This window comes from Crotalus tigris, unplaced genomic scaffold (assembly GCF_016545835.1).
Source record: "Crotalus tigris isolate CLP2741 ecotype Arizona unplaced genomic scaffold, ASM1654583v1 scf7180000018606.670481, whole genome shotgun sequence".
Taxonomy (NCBI): domain Eukaryota; kingdom Metazoa; phylum Chordata; class Lepidosauria; order Squamata; family Viperidae; genus Crotalus; species Crotalus tigris.
Window position 1 is genome coordinate 162,728 of NW_024097102.1, and position 20,956 is coordinate 183,683.

The following is a 20,956-nucleotide window of genomic DNA, read 5'->3' on the forward strand; positions in this document are numbered from 1 at the left end:
TCTTCCAAGATACAGGTGGTCCTCAAATTACAATCAGTCACTTAGTGACCATTTAAAGTTCTGGCCCACCCACAAAAGATACTTCCTTAAAGGAATTTAGATCTGGTTCCAAAGCTCCAATGTCTGCCCCCTCCAGGCCCCATAGTCACATGACTACAAGCATCCTGTATTTAGAACTGTTTGCATTATGCCACGGTCATGTGACCACAATTTACAATGTTTTTTTGCTGAAAACTGTCAATTGTTTCTGGTTTTCTCCAGCAGGATGGCTGTAGAGTCCAATGGATGGGTTCTATGACAGCCTTCCTGCCTGGCAGACTGGGTAAAAACTTTGGCCACACCCCTTCCTCTGGGCATGACCCCAGTTTTGACTCAGTCTCGAAGCCTGGTAGAAGTGCAAGAGCAGCTCTTGAGAAAGAAAGGAAATTCCACAAAGAGAAAAACCTCCTCTTCCAGTTTTTTTTTTCTTGTTTTGTTGGTATTAGCAAGCAGGGATCTCTGGCAGCTGATTAGGACCTAGACGGACTCCCAACCAGGATTGCCGGAGTGGTGAGAAGGTCGTCAGGGCGGCTAGCCAAGGGGGGGGCTCGGGCCGGTCACCGGTTTCCCCACAGATTCCCCAAGCAGCTGTTTGGCGCGGGGACATTTTCCGGATCGCTCGCCGTTCTCCGGCCCGCCGAGCAAGCTGAGGGCACGGGGACCGCACTCCGTCCGGATTGAGCAGCCGGGACGCCGCTCAGCACCAAGCAGCTGAGCGGCGCGGGGAATACCAACCCGGCGATCAACAGAGCCGCTGCGCCGCTCGCTCTTGATCAGCTGAGCAGCGCGAGAAACAAGGCGCGCACTAACCGGCCGGCAGAGCCTCAGCGCCGTTCCCCCCCCCCCGGGAGAGGTGCAGCCCCTTAAGGCCAAAAGGCCACTTTAAGCCGGTAATTACCCTATTGCTGGCTAGTAGAGATCCGCCATTGCTGGAGCCTCGTGGCTCTCCTGACTACTGTTGGGAGGCGGGGCTTCCTCCCATTCGCCATTTTAAACGAGCGGTTAGCCTGCCGTTTTTTCCTTTGTGGGTGGGCCTACCATCCGGAGCTCATTTCCCTGCATATAGAGAAAGGAATTTTCGGTGCAAGTTGCCCGACAGAGGTTACATTAACACAGTGGGGCAAAAGAGGGGAAGAGGAATAAAAGAAGAGACCTGCTATCAGTTCTGATCGTGGTCTGCTACCACAGCCACAGATGGGGGAAAAAACGTATTAACCAGATTGAGTCTGGACCTCAGTGAGGAGGGGAGGAGGAATATTTTTATCTGACTGTTTCTATTGTGACCTTTAGTCACCGCCTTACAGGATCTTCTGGTCCAAAAGATTCTGTCAGTCCGGCCATTGTTTATCTGTGCAGAGGAGGACTTTTAGTCCCAATTATCTGCTACTGATCTGCGTAACCTAATTCCCCACTCCAGGTATTGCCTACTCGGGGTACCTGGCACAATGGCAGACAATGTCTCGTATTCAGTCACACAGGTCCCTCAATTGTCCCCCCCACAGCAGCAACAAAAGCGCAGATCCTCTGAAACAGAGGTGGGGGGGAAGAAGAAGACTAAAACAAAGCACCTTACTCAGAAGGGACAATCTAAAACGGCTGAGCGAGAGGCTTTGAGGAGACATTTGGCTTTAGAAAGACAAATTAGCAGGGCACAGAGAACCGATTCCAATGGGACAAGTATGGTTTCCCCTGTCCCAGTGGTGACTCCCATCTCAGAGCCTACTGCCCAGGAAGTTCTCAAAACTTGGTCTCCTCCTGGGGAAACTGAACAGTTAGATTCCTCCAATCCCTCCTCACCAGCTTCTTTGCCCGACCATACTCCAGCGTGTCACCCCAACGACAAAGCGCAGGAGAACATATGGTCAACACGATTTCAGGCATTCATGCAGGATGCCTTTTCCCAGTTCATGGCTTCTAAGGGGCAAGTGGCCTTTCACACTCCCCATAAGGGACGAACTAGGCCGCCCCCTACCAACATTTCTGAGACCTCCTCTCAATTAGGAGAGGGCGACTCATTAGACCTTGATATGTCAGACATGCCCCTGTCGGAGGATGAGGAGACCACACCCGAGCAGGCGACGAGCTCTGGCCTCTTTAACCCAGCGCTCCTAAAATCACTCCTGATAAAGGCAGTCTCCACGGTCAGCCTGACATCAGTACAGGAGGAGAAGCCCTCTACAAGCAAGGAGGCCAATCCTTTATTTGCCAAAAAGGTCCCACAGGATAAGTACATTCCATGTCCGGAGGTCTTCATGACCACGGTAGAGGAACAATGGTCCTCACTTGCAAGCCCACCGGCGCCCAATAGCGTGGAAAGAAAGCTTTTCAATCTCTCTCCCTCCTTCTCGAGCATGTTAGAGGTTCCCACGGTAAATAACCCTTTGATCTCATTATTTTCTACCTGCGCGATTCCAGGAGACATGGCGGAGGTCTTGAAACCTGAGGAAAAGAAATTTGAACACTCCCTCTGCCGCTCCCATATGGCTGCAGCCTGGGCGGCCACTTCATCATCATTCTTCGCGAGGGCCTGTATTATGTGGCTGAGGGAACTGCAAAGCACGGTGCCTCCAGATCAGGTCAGAGTACACCAGACATTGGCCAAGCTCCTCGTGGCCTCTCAGTTCATAGCTGACGCTTCGCTGTATGCAACAAAGTACGCGGCAAGATCCATTGCGGCCACAGTGGCCTCGCGTAGACTACTGTGGCTCAAAAATTGGAAGACAGACCTGAGGTCCAAGTGGCGTCTCTCGACGTCCAAATACAGCGGGGCATCCCTATTTGGGTCCATACTGGACCCCCATGTCAGTGAAGGCAGAGACAAGAGGAAGATATTAGTACACCCATCAAATTTGATAGGAGAATCAGTCAGGACTTCCGGAGACAGGGCTCCCACCCAGGAAGCCCCTGGGAATGGAGGCAGCCCTTTCGGTCAGGGCAATCCTGGGACTGGCCCAGAGGCTCGCGGTCCTTCTACCCGAGACAGGATCGACCCCAGGATCGCCAAAGCACAGGAGCCAGAGGCCAGTTTCAGTCCAGACGACCATATAGGGGATCGGGAGGCAGGTCCTTTAAGCGCACCAAGTGACGCCAAACAGGACACTCCCATAGGGGGTCGGTTAGGAAATTTCATTGAGGTCTGGGAGCAGACCACTACCGACTCCTGGGTCCTGGAAACGATCAGACATGGTCTGACCTTAGACTTTTGTTCTCCCCCACCAAGCCGGTTCATCAGATGTCCCATCTCCAAAAAGGTACACAAGGCAAGGCTGTTAACTTTGGCCATAGCGCACCTTCTGTCAATTCAAGCCATAGAGAGGGTTCCAAAGGGAGAGGAAGGAAGAGGATTTTATTCCATCCTCTTCGTTATCCCGAAGACATCAGGAGGATGGAGAGCAATATTGGATCTGAAGGGCCTGAATTATTACATAAAATACAGGAGGTTCAAGATGCACTCCTTGAAATCCATCCTAGCCAGCATCAGGGAAGACGATCTGCTATCCTCAATAGATCTAACAGAGGCGTACCTACACATTCCCATTCATCCCAGTTACCGAAAATTCCTCAGATTTACCTACGCGGGCCGGCATTACCAATACAGGGCCCTACCCTTCGGGCTATCCTCAGCGCCAAGGGTATTTACCAAGATCCTAGCAGTAATAGCGGCCCATCTCAGGCTGATGCCAGTTCGCGTACAGTCTTATCTGGACGACATCCTGATTCAGTCCAGATCTCAGGAACAAGCAAAGGCAGATCTCAACACCACAATCCGAACCCTACAGGGGCATGGATTCTCGGTCAATCTAGCCAAGAGTCATCTTACTCCCTCAAGGAGACTGCAGCACCTAGGCGCAGTGATAGACTCGTCACAGTGCAGGGTATACCTTTCCCAGGAACGACAAATCAGCATATCCAAGCTAATTCACCAAATTCAGAGAATCAGGAGAGTGCCCTTGATACAGCTCTCGAAACTCCTGGGAAAGATGATATCTTGCATGGGCATCACACCATGGGCAAGGCTCCATTTGAGGGAGTTGCAGTGGTTCCTCCTACCCTACCAGAGGAGAAATCTCAGCACCTCCAACAGGAAGGTCTTGGTACCAGTACAGGTGATGAGATCACTGAAATGGTGGACATCCCCCAAGATACTCAAGGGGAACATATTCAAGGAACCAAACAGGGTCACGCTCACGACAGACGCGAGCCTGTTTGGATGGGGAGCCCACCTGGGAACCCAGATAGCACAGGGCCAGTGGGACCAGAAGGACCTGTCACACAGCATCAATTGGCTAGAGCTCCGGGCCATCCACCTGGCCCTACGCCATTTCTCACATCTAGTAACAGGGAGACACGTCCTCGTGTTAATGGACAATGTAGCAGCCAAGGCCCATGTAAACAAGGAAGGGGGAACGCGATCAGCGGAACTTATGAAGGAGGCATTAGCTCTGGCTCGGTGGGCAGAGACCAACGTGAGTTCCATCAAAGCGGAACACATCTCGGGGGAGGCAAACACCTAGGCAGACTCCCTGAGCAGAGCCAAGGTGGACCAGTCAGAATGGTGCCTGGATCCGGCTCTGTTCGAGGAGATCTCCTGGAGATTCGGGCAACCGCACCTGGACCTATTTGCCAACCACAAGAACACACAACTCCCCAGGTTCTTCTCCAGATTCCCGTCTCCGGGGTCGGAGGGAACGGATGCTCTCAGGTGTCGGTGGCCAGCGCATCTCCTGTACGCCTTCCCACCGTTGCCCTTAACACCGGCGACCATACGCAAACTGATCCTGGAAGGCGCAGAGATAGTCTGCATTGCCCCGCATTGGCCATGGCGCCCGTGGTTTGCCGACCTCGTGGACCTTTCGATATCACCCCCGTGGAGGATTCCCCCAGACAGAGTAACTCTCAGCCAGGGGAAGTTTGTGCACCCAGACCCCCAGTGGCTACAACTAGCCGCTTGGCATTTGAGCGGCAAGGTTTAGCCAAGCAGGCTTACTCGGCAGGGGTGATATCGATCATGCAAGCTTCACGACGAGCGTCCACGAACAGGATTTACGATGCTACATGGAAAGGCTTTTGTAGGTGGTGCGTTTCTGCGCGCCTAGATCCGGCCGCAGTATCCATCCCCAATATTCTAGATTACCTCCTGGAGGGTCTTAACAAGGGCCTATCAGTCAACACTATTCGCAGACAGATATCGGCCCTCTCAACTGTTCTCTCTTGCGACAACTTGACATCCCTAGCGCAACATCCAGCGATTAGCGCCTTTTTAAAGGGGGCGACCAACACAAGGCCCCCCCGTCATTCACAGGTACCCGTCGTGGAACTTGCCTAAAGTCCTTCTAGCCTTGACATCAGCACCATTCGAGCCCCTTGATTCGTGTTCTCTTCACCACCTATCGCTGAAGGTAGCCTTTCTCGTGGCAAGTACTTCAGCAAGGAGAATTTCAGAACTAGCGGCACTATCAGTAAGGAAGGATCTGTGCACCTTTTTCAAGGACAGGGTCGTTCTTAGGCCAGACCCGGCCTTCCTTCCGAAGGTAAACAGCATCTTTTACAGATCTCAGAAATTGATTCTTCCTGATTTCTGCCCAAAACCCAAACATAGGCTAGAGCATAGATGGCACAAGCTGGACGTGCGTAGGCGCTGTGTTTCTACGTGAAACGCACGTTGGCATTCCGCAAGACAGAAGCATTATTCGTTTCCTTTCAACCATCATCTATGGGAAAGAAGGTGTCTTCTTCCACCATAGGTAGGTGGATCAGAGCCTGCATAGCCCAGGCATATGTCTCACAGGAACTACCAGCACCCGCACATGTGACCGCCCACTCCACACGGAGTGCAGCCACATCGGCGGCGTGGCTAACGCAAGCGCCGGTAGAAGAAATTTGCAGGGCAGCAACTTGGTCTTCACCGTCTGTCTTCATCCGGCACTACCGTTTAGACTCCCTGGCCGCATCAGACGCTGCCTTTGGTAGAAGGGTGCTACAGCAAGTAGTATCTGCTCAGAATTTGGTAGCCTAGACTTTCCCTCCCAGGGGGACATGAGGGCTTTGGTATGTCCCATCCATTGGACTCTACAGCCATCCTGCTGGAGAAGGGGCGTTGACTTACCTGAACGCCTTTTCTCAGCAGGATGATGTAGAGTCCAAGCCCACCCAGGGGTTAGGTCTAGGCAGGTAGATAATAAAGAGCTGCAATATTAATTCCAACAAAGTTTCTCGCCTAAGTCAAAACTGGGGTCACGCCCAGAGGAAGGGGTGTGGCCAAAGTTTTTACCCAGTCTGCCAGGCAGGAAGGCTGTCATAGAACCCATCCATTGGACTCTACATCATCCTGCTGAGAAAAGGCGTTCAGGTAAGTCAACGCCCCTTTTGTAGCCCCCAATTGCAAACAATGGGTTTGTTTATAAAGCATGGATTCATTTAATGACCATGGTGAATTGCTTAATGACTGCCACAAAATAAAGGTAGTAAAATCAGTTTGGTCACATGAGTGATCCACTTTATGACAATCACGATTTAAGGCAAGCTCTATTACCTTCATCAGTCAGGGACTATATATATATGTTCTACTTTAATCATATTCAAGCTACTTCTGTGATGAGAACAGATTACTTTTATGTTCATTGGAATCTGTATGTGCTCTAATTCATATGACTAAGAAATCCTGATAGTAGTGTCATTTGTAGTAAGCTAAATGATGCCATAATTCCAGTATGAGCTTTATTATGTACCGATGGACAGACATCTCCTACATAAGTCACATCCTTTGCATGATGATGTGATCCCACACAAGTCATCATTTAACTCTATCTGAGTACCTCCATGCTTGACAGTTTTGTTGTAAGTAGGGCTGCATGATCCAAAAATAGATGAAAATGGTGTTTCAAAGTCATTGAAATTGTACTTCAAAGGCCTAGATCAAATAGGTGCCTGTAAAAGATCTGTGATCTTGAGTAAAAAAAATAGTCCTTGTGATCAACAGTCATTTTTTGCTTAAACCTTTCTGCACAAATTCATAAATTTATTTCTGATACTGGTGGCCATCACTAACCTCTGCCAGCAAATTTCATTGCCTTGTGTATTATTTGGTAGGGTGAAACAGTCATTTTATCTGGAAGTATCTGAAAACAGGCTAATTAGTAATATTTCAATAGAAATAAATAGAAACATATTTTCCTTCCAAGATTTTTCCATTAAGTATGCAAAATATTTTACTTGGCTATTTTAATTTTATAAGTTTTAATTTATTAAATTTAAGCCATCTTTTCTGATGGAAAAAAGCCCTCAAAAGATAAAAACCCTGCAAATATGAAGATTAGAGTTAATAAAAATACAGATGTAACAAGAAAACAAACTTGTCATGCCTAAAATATTTTAAGAAGCCAAAATGTTGCAGTCACAATCATTAACAATTCTATAAAAAGCACAACTCAGCAGAAGGCCATGGAAAATAAATGAGCCTTAAAGCTTTTCTTGAAGGCCTGTGGTTACAGACATTGTATTTTATTCTTACCAAAGAATTTCAGAAGAAATGAGATTGTTCATATTTTTGCAATTCAGCCTTTTTATACCTGTCTCATGTTAGTTGTGTTCATGGACACCAACCGATAAGCACTCACTTTACATATTCAGTAATGGAAGGAACATTGTAGACTCAGAAGATGTTGCTTTCTAATATAATAGCTAGTAGTATCAATAATGTTTTCTAAAACCTTTGAATAGGTTGCTAAAGCTCCTTTCTGGAAAAAGAAGTGCACAAACAGGATAATTAAATTTAAATTTAATTAAAAGCAAATATACCATAAATGCCGGCGTATAAGACGACTTCCGCGAGCGCTGAAATCGGCGCCAAAGACGGGGGTCGTCTTATACGCCGAAAATACTGGTAGTTTCCGGCGTATAAGACGACGTTCTAGGAATGTGGCCCGGCTATAAAGACGGGGGTCGTCTTATACGCCGGGTCGCCTAATACGGCGGCATATACGGTAGTTAAAATCGAGGGTGTTTGTGCTGATGGTGTTGCCTATTCAAGTAATGAAACTTGTACAAGGAAACACCCAAGCTTGGAGTGCAGTTAGGACTTCCACAGTTCAACCCCGACCTACAGATTTTTTTTTCATCTATCTTGGTAAAAAAAATTACTTGGGAGCCTTTAATCTTTGTGTAGCAGGCTGATCACAGTATTCAAGAAAGTTGGCAGAGTCTGGACAAATATTAAATCTGTCTTAAATTAATTCAAACTGAATTGTATGTTTTTATATATTTAATCATCTCATGCTTCTTAACATGAAAATGTACAATTTGGGCATAACTTTGGAAAGGGATCCAGGAACTACAGCAAAATGTTTTAGAAGACTGTGTTCCTCAGTATATTTAGACAATTCCTGCAAGTCAAACTCTTTAGTTTGTAAGGAGTATTAGTTTGTTCTGGATTTCATAGCCATTCATTTTAGTCTTTGGATCCAAACTGTCCTATCAAGTCACGGCTATGAAGATATTTTATTTTATTCAACATAAATGTTTTCCCCTAGTTCTCCTACATTAAAATACACTTTGTGTTGTTGTGGAATGGTAATCCAGACAAGTTTTTGATAGGACATACTGCTTAATCTCAACCGCTTAACAGGTGGGGTCATTTAAACAAGGGGTGGGTAATTCACAGGACATATATAGCTGCAAGCACCTCTCAAACTATCCTAAGACTGCTTCGTTAAAAGTGGCAAATGACCAATTTTAACAGCATAACTGGTCCAAATGAATGTGTTGGCCCTATTATTACCTTTATAAAGTGAAGCCCCTCAATTCTGTGCCTGATAAGCATCTTATCAATGACATCATCTCATAACTGAGCCACTGCTCAATTGTTCTTGCATTAAACAATTTACAACCCCTGATCTAAACAGTTCAAAGAATTGACACATAAATAATAACAGGTAAAGCAGCCCTCCAGGTAAAGCAGATAAGAAACACAAGTAGATGAGCCAATTCTGCTTTGATGTAGGAGAGTGATGGCGAAACTTTTAGAGACCGAGTGCCCAAACTGCAACCCAAAACCCACTTATGCATCTTCGGGTGCCGGGTGGGTGTGGTCCATAGGCTGGGCGTGGCCCAGTGGCTGCAGTGGTAATGGCAGACTGGGTGGGACTAAAAAGTTCAATCAATCAACTCCAATTTTGCAGGATTTTTTTTTTCCTGAGAGAAGTTGAAATTGACTGATTGATTGAACCTTTTTTTTTTTTTTTGCACACGGTGGTGGAGGCCTAAAGCAAAAAGGTTTTATAAAACCCAGCTGAAGGCCTAGAACTGGGGCGACGTCACAGGAGCCCACAGAGAGGACTTTGAGTGCCGCCTCTGGCATCCGTGCCATAGGTTCGCCACCACTGATGTAGGACTACATTAAAAGAATCTTGCAAGTCGGTCTCTTTTTACAGCCTGATTAAATAGGGTGGTCCTTCTTAAGTTTTTTTCTCTGACTATTAACCAACTGCAGACTTTCTTTTCTTGTCTGTTCGATCCCTAGGTAGTATCTTCTTCCCCTCATTCCTCAAGGTCATTTCTACATACTATCACACATAGTCATCTGAATGACTAGATTATTGCCAATCAAGTATAGCTCATGAACGAACTTTGATTTAGAGTTATATACCTCAGTCTTTGTCTTTGATTCTGTCTCTACCTACCTCTTAGATTTATAGAATGTGAAAATTACTAGAAAAATGGAAGTAATTTATAGATAGAGCAGCTGCCATGCAATTCTGGAGGAAAATAAGTTTGATTTAAGGGCTACAGCTATAGTGCTGCATACTCTGAAATGGTTTTTTTTTTTTTTTTGAATCTGGAGTATTCTGTAGATTTTTTAATCAAAGAAAAACCCTCTGAGTTCCTCTTCTTTTTTTTTTTTTCTAATCAGGAATCAAGACACAGTAATGTGGTTGAAGAAGATTCAGAAGGGGACAATGACTCAGAAGAGTTTTACTATGGAGGGCAGGTAAACAAGAGTTATCAGTCATCCAGATGGAATTTAAATACAATATTGAATCTACACATAATAAGATAGTCTTCATATCCTACTCTGCAGTTCTCTTTTTTCCCTCTTACTATTACACAATAGCAGGTAATCTTTCCAATGAAGGTGGACTCTAACTTCCATAATAGCTCACAATATTCTGCCACTTCAGAACTGTTAGATTTGTAACTCAAATGAATGTACATTGCTTATTCTTGCTTTAGGAAAATACATTTATATTAGAAAGTGTTTCTGAAAACAATTTAGTAGAATTTAGCAATTTAGTAGAATTTCCAGCTATTAGAGATTGTCTTCAAATACTAAAAGCGACAGTAGTTCTGTGGCCATAAGAAAAATTTCCAAAATCTGCTATATGGTAAAGATCAACTTATAGAGAATCCAAACTGGATTTCAATTATCATTTAAAATTAATTGCATCACTGCACTACTCAGATTGTCATTATTCATGACTAATGGGGCTTATGCAGTTTGTGAAAAAACTTGTAGTCTTGGTTTTGTTGTAAACTAGCTTCTTAGTTCCTATTTATACTTTTATTTGTATTACAGAATTGCACTTTTGTGTATGTTTGCTTATGGTGGTGAAAGAAAATCTATTTCCAGGCAAAGATTTTATACTACAACTTTAGCCAGCTACTGTCCAGACGCTTGCTGGTCCTCATGTTGCTTTCTAGAGTGTTGATAGTGTGAATTGGATTCCTGTTGTGATATTTACACTTTAGAGTGCTTTTGATTTTTACTGTTAAAATATGTGCATGTTAGGAATTTAAGAATGTATATGATCAAAAATTAAGGAAGCCTACTTTCCATTTAAATAACACTTATTAATCAAAAATCAGCCAAAGATATTCATTGATTTGAATCTTAAAATGTCAATATACATGTCTGATAATTCATATATTGACCATCTCCCTTCAGATTAGGAACAAATTCCAACACCTTTTGTAGATGTTAACAAGTGGCATGCAAAGAACCACAGGATGACAAAATAATATTCAGAGAAGCATTATTCAGAGTCTGTTGTTCAATAACTGTAGGGATCTGGACATCTCTAGGAGTACCCCCAGCCCTACAAATTTCTGAATATATTTCATTTTCTAGAAGAAAATCTGTTGTGTCTTGTACTTTGCATGTACATGTTTGTAAAGATACTTTTCAGTAGTGGCATCAGATAGTGAAGGCTTTATCCATTTCGAGAGATTCAACATACCCTAAATCTTCAGAAGTCAATTGAAACAATATTTTGATTTTTTTTCTTAGTAGGCTGCTGTTTGAGCCTACCTTTCTGCTATTTCTATGAATTTCCTTTAGGGGTACTTTTTGGAAAGTTGTGGTATACACAGTTTATTAATGAACTTACCGACCAAGGTTATTCAATGCTTAAAAAAAATAAGATTAAAAAAACAAAACAATTACCAAAAGAATGAAAGAAAATTAAATGTATGCTTATCTCCAATAATGTTTGAGGAATTTTTGTATGAATTAATTGGATTTAATTCTCTCAGGATTGTATGTAAATGGAATATAATAAAATAAAAACATACATAATTGTCCTTTGGGCTCCTCAGATTTCCCAAAATTTTGATGTCATATGTGCATTTTATAGGCATGTAACTTAGAAGTGTCTATTTTGAAACAGTATCTATCGTAGAAATCATACTCCATTATATTATTAAATAAATATTATATTATTATTAACACACATTTACAGGACAGTAATATTTACTTATGTGGGAGTTAATTCCATTACATTCAGTGAGATTCTTGATTAGACAGATACTTTTCAGGGTGAGCAATGTTATATAAAACTCAGAAAAACCATATGAAGTAATGAGCAAAATAAATTAAATGTAAGAGATGAAAGGAAATCTGATTAAATCTAGTTTATACCAACATCATTCATTATAGCACTCCTTATACCTTTCTATCCTTGCAAATCATCCTGAGATTTCCCTATCATGCACCTCATTGCCTTTGTCCTTAAATTTCTCATAGTACTACAACTTAATGAAACCACAATTTTCTTAGTCCTCTTATGCCATTTTCATGCCATTCAGTGTCCTTCATATATTTACTTTTAAAACCTGATCATAATTCATTTTGCCTATATGACCAAACCACCTCAGAGTACTTCTTTCAAACTGATCACTTATTTTTGTATTCAATCCACCTTCATTTATCATCCTATTCATTCTTAACCCTACCTCTCCTTGCTCTCTCTCTCCCTCTCCCTCTCCCTCTCTCTCTCTCTCTCTCTCTCTCTCTCTCTCTCTCTCTCACACACACACACACACACACACACACAGAGAGAGAGAGAGAGAGAGAGAGAGAGAGAGAGAGAGAGAGAGAGAGAGAGAGAGAGAGAGAGAGACTTCTTAAATAACCACTTCCTGCTGCATTTAAATTTCTCCTGGCACACCAAATTTTCACTTCCATTTAATAAAGTATAGTCTTACGCATAGCTATCATTCTTCACAAGACAGTCTAGTAGCCTATTCTATTAACCATCCATTTTCTCACCTTTGTAACTATTTTTTTAAACTACATAAAACTTACCTACTTGATCTCATTTTCCTTCCATAACATTCACTCCATTTTCACTTGCAAATCACAACTACCTTACTATTTGACATATTCATTTTTAGATCCATATTGCTCATAGTGTCATGTAGTCTTAATACTCAGTGCAGAAGTTCATATTTTCATGCAGCAACATGTCATGATTTGTATATAAAAGTACATGCTCAGCCAACCAAAATTACAAGTCCCCAACCAACATATGTCCAACATTTCTTGCATGCCCATTAATAAATGACTAAAGGGACATCAGACAATGAAATCAATCAGAAATCAATAGAATAAAGCTCCAAGGGAACTTGGAGGTCTTCTAGTCCAGCCCCTTGTTCAAGCAGGGGACCTTATATCATTTCAGACAAGTAACTATTCAGTTTCTTCTTAAAAACCTCCAGTGATGAAGTACCCACAATTTCTGTTGGCAAACTATTCCACTGGTCCTCACTGTTAGGAAGTTTCTCTTTAATTCCAGGTTGCTTCATTCCTTGATTAGTTTCCATCTATTGTTTCTTGCCTTGCCCTCTGTGCTTTGTAAAATAAGTTGACCCTCTCCTCTCAAATACTGGAATACTACTATCATGTTCCCCCCTAGTTCTTCTTTTCTCTAGACTAGCCAATCCCAAATCCTGCAGCCGTTTTTCCTTTTTTTTAATCTCCAGGCCTTTAATCATCTTAGTTAATAGCATTGGTTTATTTTATATTCTGTGTGAAACATTTGCTAAGCATTTCATTTGTAAACACACACCCTCTATTGTTCTTATTGAATTCGCATTCAATACTCCAAGGCGTTTATCATGCATTTTTTTCTATTCAGCAAATGTTCAGTATATTTTCTCATAGTCATACATTTCTCCACTAAAATGCAAGAATGCAACATTTTTGTCTGCATCTCACAGTATGAAGCCTGATCATATTTCCAATATTCTGCTATCACTATTTTATTCTTGTGCCCTGTCACTCAGAATTCTGCCAAAATAACTTTCCAGGCCCATTTTTCAAATTAATTCCTGTAATATAATTTTTATAATCATGTATACCTTTATAACTGTTATACTATTGCATTCTGTGAAATTAATAGAATTGTCAGAATAGAATAGAGCTGGAAGGGACCTTGGAGGTCTTCTAGTCCAGCCCCCTGCTCAAGCAGGACAACCTATACCATTTCAGGCAAGAAGTCTCTTCTTAAAAACCTCCAGTGATTTCTGAAGGCAAGCTGTTCCACTGGTTAATTGTCCTCACTGTTAGGAAGCTTCTCCTTAATTCCAGGTTGCTTCTCTCTTTGGTCAGTTTCCAACCATTGTTTTTTGTCCTGCCCTCTGGTGCTTTGGAGAATAATTTGACTCACTCCTCTTTGTGGCAGCCCCTCAAATACCCCTATTTCTTCTTTTCTTTAGACTAGCCAAACCCAAATACTGCAGCTGTTCTTCATATGTTTTAGTCTCCAGGCCTTTGATCATCTTAGTTGCTCTTGACTTTTTTTTTTCCAAACTCTCAACATCTTTTTGTGATATGGTGACCAAAATTGGTTGCAGTATTTGAGGTGTGGTTTTATTAGGGTTTTATAAAGTGGTACTAATACTTTACGTGATCTTGATTCTATGTCTCTGTTTATACAACCCAGGATTGTATTAGCTTTTTTGGCTGCTTCTACACACTGCTGGCTCATAGTCAAGTGATCATCCACTAGAACTCCAAGGTCCCTCTCACAGGTCTCTGTACTTAAATCTTTGATTTTTCCTGCTTAAATGTAAAACTTTTGCTTTTCTTCACATTAAAATTCATTTTGTTGGATAGGGCCCATTGTTCAAGTTTGTCAAGATCTTTTTGGATCCTGAGCTTGTCTTCTGGGGTGTTGGCTATTCCTGCCATTTTAGTGTAATCTGCAAAAATGTATTGACCAATGGACATAAATAATCACCAATTTAAATGTATTCTAAAAATTGTAATTAATGCAGAAATGGCTTTGAATGGATGTAAGAACAAAGCCAAATAAAAGTGATAAGGAATAGAAATAGATGGATACATTAATCTTTCTCACTAAATAAGAGTTGTGCTTTTAGTTAATGGAACTGAATAATCAGAGATGAATGGTTGCGATCAGTTCAAAGATTAGAAGGCAGAGATGGTAAGAAAGAAAACAGCTTTGAGCTTTGATAGTTTTGTTTCTCCTGCTAGACACCTGTACAGCTTTACAGAGAAAAATGCTTTGTTCTTCACAAACGACAACCAGAAATCTATAACACGTCTCAATTTAATGGCTCATCACTTTTAAGTACAATCTTTTCAGGCATATCTTTTATCTTTTTGAGTACTTCACTTTTCATTATGATAATGTTTCTGGAAGTGAAAGCAAAACTGCATTTGCCCAGACCCAAAAAAAATAATAATGTTAACGTTATTGTTGTGCTTCTCTTTAGATCTATCTAAGAATAGATGTAGGAATCCATCATTCAAAGTTGCTGCTACTGTATTCTCTATGTCTCTGTACACATGGGGATAGACTGTATTTGTTTCTTTTTAGCATTTGCCAGCATTGAATTGGTCCTGCTGTACTTTTACACAATCAAATTGTTATGTCAGAAAGTCTCTGATATGACTTTGATATGAAAGCATGCATTTTTCTTCATGTTTTGAATGCTCAACTGGGCATTCTTAAGTGCAACAGATCTTTTCTTTCAGTTCCACACTACAGAGATGTGCATTAGATAAGGAGTGGAACTAGAACCAGGGAGACCCAGATTCAGGTTCATTTTTAGCATTAGAAATCTATTAGATGACTTTGGGACAATTTTCCCTAAGGTGCTTTTCCAAAAAGCAACTGGAGTTTTTTGGTTTTTTCCCTTGAAAACGTTTCACTTCTCATCCAAGAAGCTTCAGCTGACAATCTTTGGGACAACCATGATTGAGAATCTCAATCAGCACTTTGGGCTAATTGTTTTCTCTCAGCCCCACCTACTCTCATGGCTATTGTTGTGGGGGACCGAGGTAATATGCAGGTTGTTAGATATACCATCTTGAACTCTTGGAAAGGCAAGATATAAAGATTAAAACCACTCAACAGAAACAATGATTCAAGCATACATAGGGAGGAAAATATATTAAAATCTGGTAATGTATCCTTCTATGTAGGTGTCCTTGGAAATCAAAATTCAATGTGAATAAAACCAGATACACTATACTTACAGAGAAATCTTTTACTTGGACAGATGCATTCTATTGAGTTCCATGGCAGACAGTAAATCAAGTTGCTTTGTAAAATAGGATACTGCACAGTTGTTGACAGCTGTCAGGTGTTCACAACTGTTTAATTCTTCAAATAACTTGCTAGTTCCCCCCTCCCTATTGCAGTCTGGAGTTTTGCAATTTACCATTCAACTGTATAGATCTTTCATTATACCTAGTGCTTCAACAAAGCCTAAAGGAATTTGCAAATGAATCTAAAAGCTAAACATTCAGACTCCAATAAAATCAATGCACATTTTTAATATTGTTATAGAATAAATGGGAAGAAATGGTCTCTAGCTAAGGAAAAAGTGCACCAGCACAGTGATAATACTTAATTCTATCATTAGATAACAATTTCAGCATTTGATAGTCTTTGTCTTCAGTCAGAACTATTTATATCATATAAGTCTCCTACTCAGATGCCAATAGAGTGGTATTTAAAGAAATCTTATTCAAGGTTTTCTTGGCATCATTCATCCTGAACATCAGCTATAAGATGAAATCGTGAATGGTAATTTAGCACTGCCTAACAGTATATTTATGAAATAAATTTATTAGATATAAATAATATTACACAAAGTAGAAGTGTGAGTGACTGCCTGGGATATTGTTGATGTATGACAGTTAGTTATAGATTATGTAATTTGTTAACACTAAGCATTTTCTAAATATAAGTTTTATTAAGAATTTTGTTTATAATAGTAAAAATTAATACAAACTAAACTTAAGAGACAAAAAGAGAAAAAAGAAAAAGGGCAGAAAAAAGAAAAAGAGAATATAATAAAGAAATGCATAAAGAAGTGATTCTTCACAACAAGTATAAACAAATTTAGTAACATAGATGTAGTAATTCAATAAGTACAAATTAAAAGAAACTGGAATCCATGTGGTATACTGTGCTGCAGCTGAACAACAAATTATATCAATGTTATGCATGCTCAGTACTGAATGAAACATTACCTTTCTGATACTAATCTTCTGTTCTGGTCTTTTAATGAAGAAGTACAATAATTTTTGAAACATTTATATAACAACTCCATGTAGGATTATTTTTTTAACAATGAGTACTTAAATGTTATCTTGGTTTACACCTATTACATGAAGATAGTCAATCAAAGATTAGATGTCCTTGTTTGTTATGAGAACGAAGCACAATGACCACGTTGACAGATTGTATAAGTCTGAATAACAATTTTGCCAGGAGCAGCAATAGTAAATATATGTTTTTTATACCAGGGCTTTTCAACCAGTGGTATGGGTACCACCTGTGGTACATTGGCACCTGGCAGGTGGTATGTGACCATCCTAGAGAAATGGTAGCGGGGGAGAGGAATGAGCTGAACTGGTGGCAGCACCGCACAAGCCTGAGCGAGAGATGGCTGGAGCTGCAGGGCTGTCAGGGCTCAGCGGAAGCCAGGATCGGCGCCAGGCTCCAACTGTAGCTCGGGGCTAATCCTGGTGCTTCTGCTGAGCCCTGAAGAAGCACCAATCAGCTGGAAAACAGCGCTGATCCTGGTGCTTCTGCTGAGCCCAGAAGGAGCACCGATCAGCTGGAATGTTGCAGCATCTCCAGGGTCTTGTGATTTACATTCAGATGCTTGGCAACTGATTCATATTTATGACAGTCACAGTGTCCCAGGGTCATGTGAAGTGACCAAAACCTTCTGCAACCACCCAGCAGACTGGGGGGGGGGGGAATAAAAACTAAACACCCCATCACCCCACCCCCGCTGCCAATCCTCAACAGAAATGCTCACAACAATGAAAACCTTGGACAGGAGGAAGAGCACCACCGGGTGGGCAGGCAGGTGTCTTGCTCAGCTGTGGCTTGGGGGGCACTTTTTTCAGTGCCATTGTAACTAAGTGAACTGTTATAAGTCAAGGACTACCTGTACTTTATCGCTTTTTTCCCTTTTTGGGGGGAGGGTTCATCAAGTTTTTGACACCTTGCTAGATGACTGGTGGTACTCGGATATTGCCATATCCTAAAAGTGGTACAATGGGTGAAAAGGTTGAAAAGCCCTGTTTTATACTCTTCCTGCTGAGTGCTGATGGAAACATAATTAGTAAATAGTAGGCTTCATCTACTAGGAATCCAGAGGGGGTTTCTCCGGGCAGGACTTAGGAGAGAATTCTAAGACACCATATAGCAAAATGAGTTCTCAATGGGAAGGGCACATTCAGCAGAATTAGGTGTCTTCCCTTTTTACAGATATACTTATTGAGACAAGGCAATTTTATGTTTGGACAAGGCCCTGAAAAGGAAAGTGAGACATTGGAAAAGAAAAACTTTCCTTTGCTACTCAATTTGTGATACCTTAAAAGAAAATCTTTCTTACTCCCCATTCCTCTGCAGGTTAGTTATGATGGAGAACTTCACAAACATCCACAGCTGGAAGCTGACTTGGCAGCAGTAAGAGAAATCTATGGGCCAAATGCAGTATCTCTCAGGTTGGTGTGTCTGTTTCTCTATTCAGTTACCTATCCATTGAATTACCCACATTCCTATCAGGGGTGTCCAAGTTGATTTGTTCAAATTGATTCAAAAGAATTCCCAATTTTTTTCTGACTCAGAAATCTGAATCAATTCTGTCTGAGTCTCCAAACCTGATTCAATTTGAGCTAGTTTAAATCATTAAAATATTGGTACATACATTGTGTTGTCCCAATCAATCACAATACATTCATTAGTTTGACTAATGAGTTCACAATACATTCATTAGTTTGACTAATGAGTTGGTTTCCTTTATTAAATGACTTCATCCTTTCAATTAGTTCAGAGTGTTAAATGTTTGCTCTTTTTCATTTTTTCTTTCAATATTAAGAATATCTATGTAAGAAAGGAAAAGTATGGATAAACACATATATTTTGACAAAAAAAGAGAAAGTATTTAATAATAATAATAATAATAGTAGTAAAGTTGGAAGGGACCTTGGAGGTCATCTAGTCCAACCCCCTGCTCGGGCAGGAAACCCTACACCATTTTGGACAAGTGGCTGTCCAGTCTCTTCTTAAAAACTTCCAGTGTTGGAGCATTTACTGCTTCTGGAGGCAAGCTGTTCCACTGATTAATTGTTCTCACTGTCAGGAAGTTTCTCCTTAGTTCTAGGTTGCATGATGAAAACTAAAGAATGAACATACAAATCTAGCTATGAGATGGACAGCCATTTGCATTAAACAACTAAAAAAAAGAAATGTAATTATAATTAAATAGCAATATAATTCTCTTTTCTTCATAAGAAAAATTCTAACTCAGTGATCTGGATGCTATCTTGAGACACATTGCAAAGTCCCAATTTTCTTTTAAGTTACACTGAAATTGAACCAGGCAGTCATTTAAACAGAATGTTTTCTATTTGGCCATTCTAATGGAAAATAGTCAAATCAATAATAGGCAGAATTGGTTGCAGGCCTGGAAAAATTCTGGACAAAAGTCAGAACTTTTCTAAAATCCATTTAAATGTCCCACAATGCCTCAAACTCTTCGTGTATCAAAGCATTATGGGAAACAGTTATAGTAACAAGATTTAGATATTCATTGCTACTTAGAACATTGGTGTTTTTCTTCATTTTTTTAAAAAAAACAGGAGATTAAATTTGAAAGTAAATACACAAAAGTCCTAATTGCTGGCTCTAGGCTTCTATGAAAAATCTGTTTTTCAGAGGCATACCTTGGATTATTTACTGGAATAATGAGATTATTTAAAGAGCAAAAGTTGAATTAGGTGATGAGTGTTATAAATGTTTTTAATTGTTATTTTTAACAATTAACTTAAACATACTTAAAATGTTCTTTTTAACTTCACTGCCAACTTAAGTGAGTCAATTCATTATTTCTAAAAACATACTAACTGCATTAAACTGATTTTCTTAAAGCCACAACTAAATAGATTTAGATAGAAAGGGAAGTTGTGTTCCTGTAAGTGATGCTGACTAACATTTCATGAAACTGCCAGTGCTTCCTGAACCTATTAGAGGCTGTAATTCAACTGTCATGAATGTAGAGAGTTTAACAGTGATTTTTTTCCTCCCTGTAATATGCATCCCTAGGATTGTACCTTCAGTTCCAGTTCCTGCCTAACGTCTTCAGCATACTGTCATAGACTGATATATTACTGGCTTTCTTCATTTATTTCATATGATTGCAGCAATTGGTAACTCTCATGTATAGACAGTACATTCATTTATTCATAAACTGAATTTCATACTTGTAGTATTCCACATGAATCAATCAAAATAAATCACTGCCAGGGAAAAAGTGGTCATTGTAATTGCCAAAACTCCCTTGAATAATGCCCATCCCAATTTTTGCACTTGCTTTTTGTGGTATTTAATCTTTATGGATCAGTTTATAGTGCACTTTACAATGGACTAGTCTTCATTGGGATTCTAGATATAATGTTATTGCAGATTACAGCCTTGTCTTTCTCTTAATCTGAATGCTTTGTCAGTTTTTGAACATAACTTTCTAGGGCTATTTCATTCGCACTCACTCCAGTTATCCAGACCCACAGTGAAGCAAAAGATACCTTAACATTCCTTTGTTTCATTTGCTCAGTGACATGTAAATTGAATTGCGAGTATACATTCCAGTTCCTTTGACAATATGTACAGGGGAAAAATATTTTTATTACATGCTGTTTGAATTAAGTGGAAATTCATTGAGTATACAGAATGTTGGAGATTAAGGTCCAAGGAGGAAATGAATAAGATAATCATTTTAATTGCATGTCCTGATAACAGCTATGGTTGAAAAGCTCTACATCACTTTGTGTGTGTGTGTGTGTGTGTGTGTGTGTGTGTGTGTATGTGTGTGTTTATATATAAACAAATAAATGAGGAAGCATCACTTTCTTTTTTAAAAAAAAAAACCCTCTCTTGTGTGCAAACTGTTGAGTGTGTTTTAACTTCCTTGGTGGTCAAAAAGTGCTCCCTTGAATACTGATTAATTTTTACTCTCAGCTTTATGGCTAGTCTCCAACTTCCATAACCTAGTCCAGCAACTGGGACATCACTGTAAATTAAACCAGGGTCACCTTCATAGGAGGCCTCATTCCCACTTTCCATTCCAACTCATCAATCAATAACAGGCAGTG

General features: G+C 40.8%; 1 protein-coding gene across 3 annotated transcripts in view; it reads left to right on the forward strand.

The window, feature by feature from the left end:
• PARP8 (poly(ADP-ribose) polymerase family member 8) overlaps positions 1-20,956 on the forward strand; it is a 178,226-nt gene that overhangs the window by 91,621 nt on the left and 65,649 nt on the right. For 2 of the 3 annotated variants that reach the window (XM_039355122.1, XM_039355123.1), the window contains exons 6-7: positions 9,947-10,024; positions 18,216-18,310. In XM_039355122.1, coding sequence (XP_039211056.1) covers positions 9,947-10,024; positions 18,216-18,310 — 173 coding nt within the window. Of the gene's footprint in view, positions 1-2,565; positions 2,616-9,946; positions 10,025-18,215; positions 18,311-20,956 lie in introns of those variants that run through there. The other variant, XM_039355124.1, reaches the window with a different exon arrangement.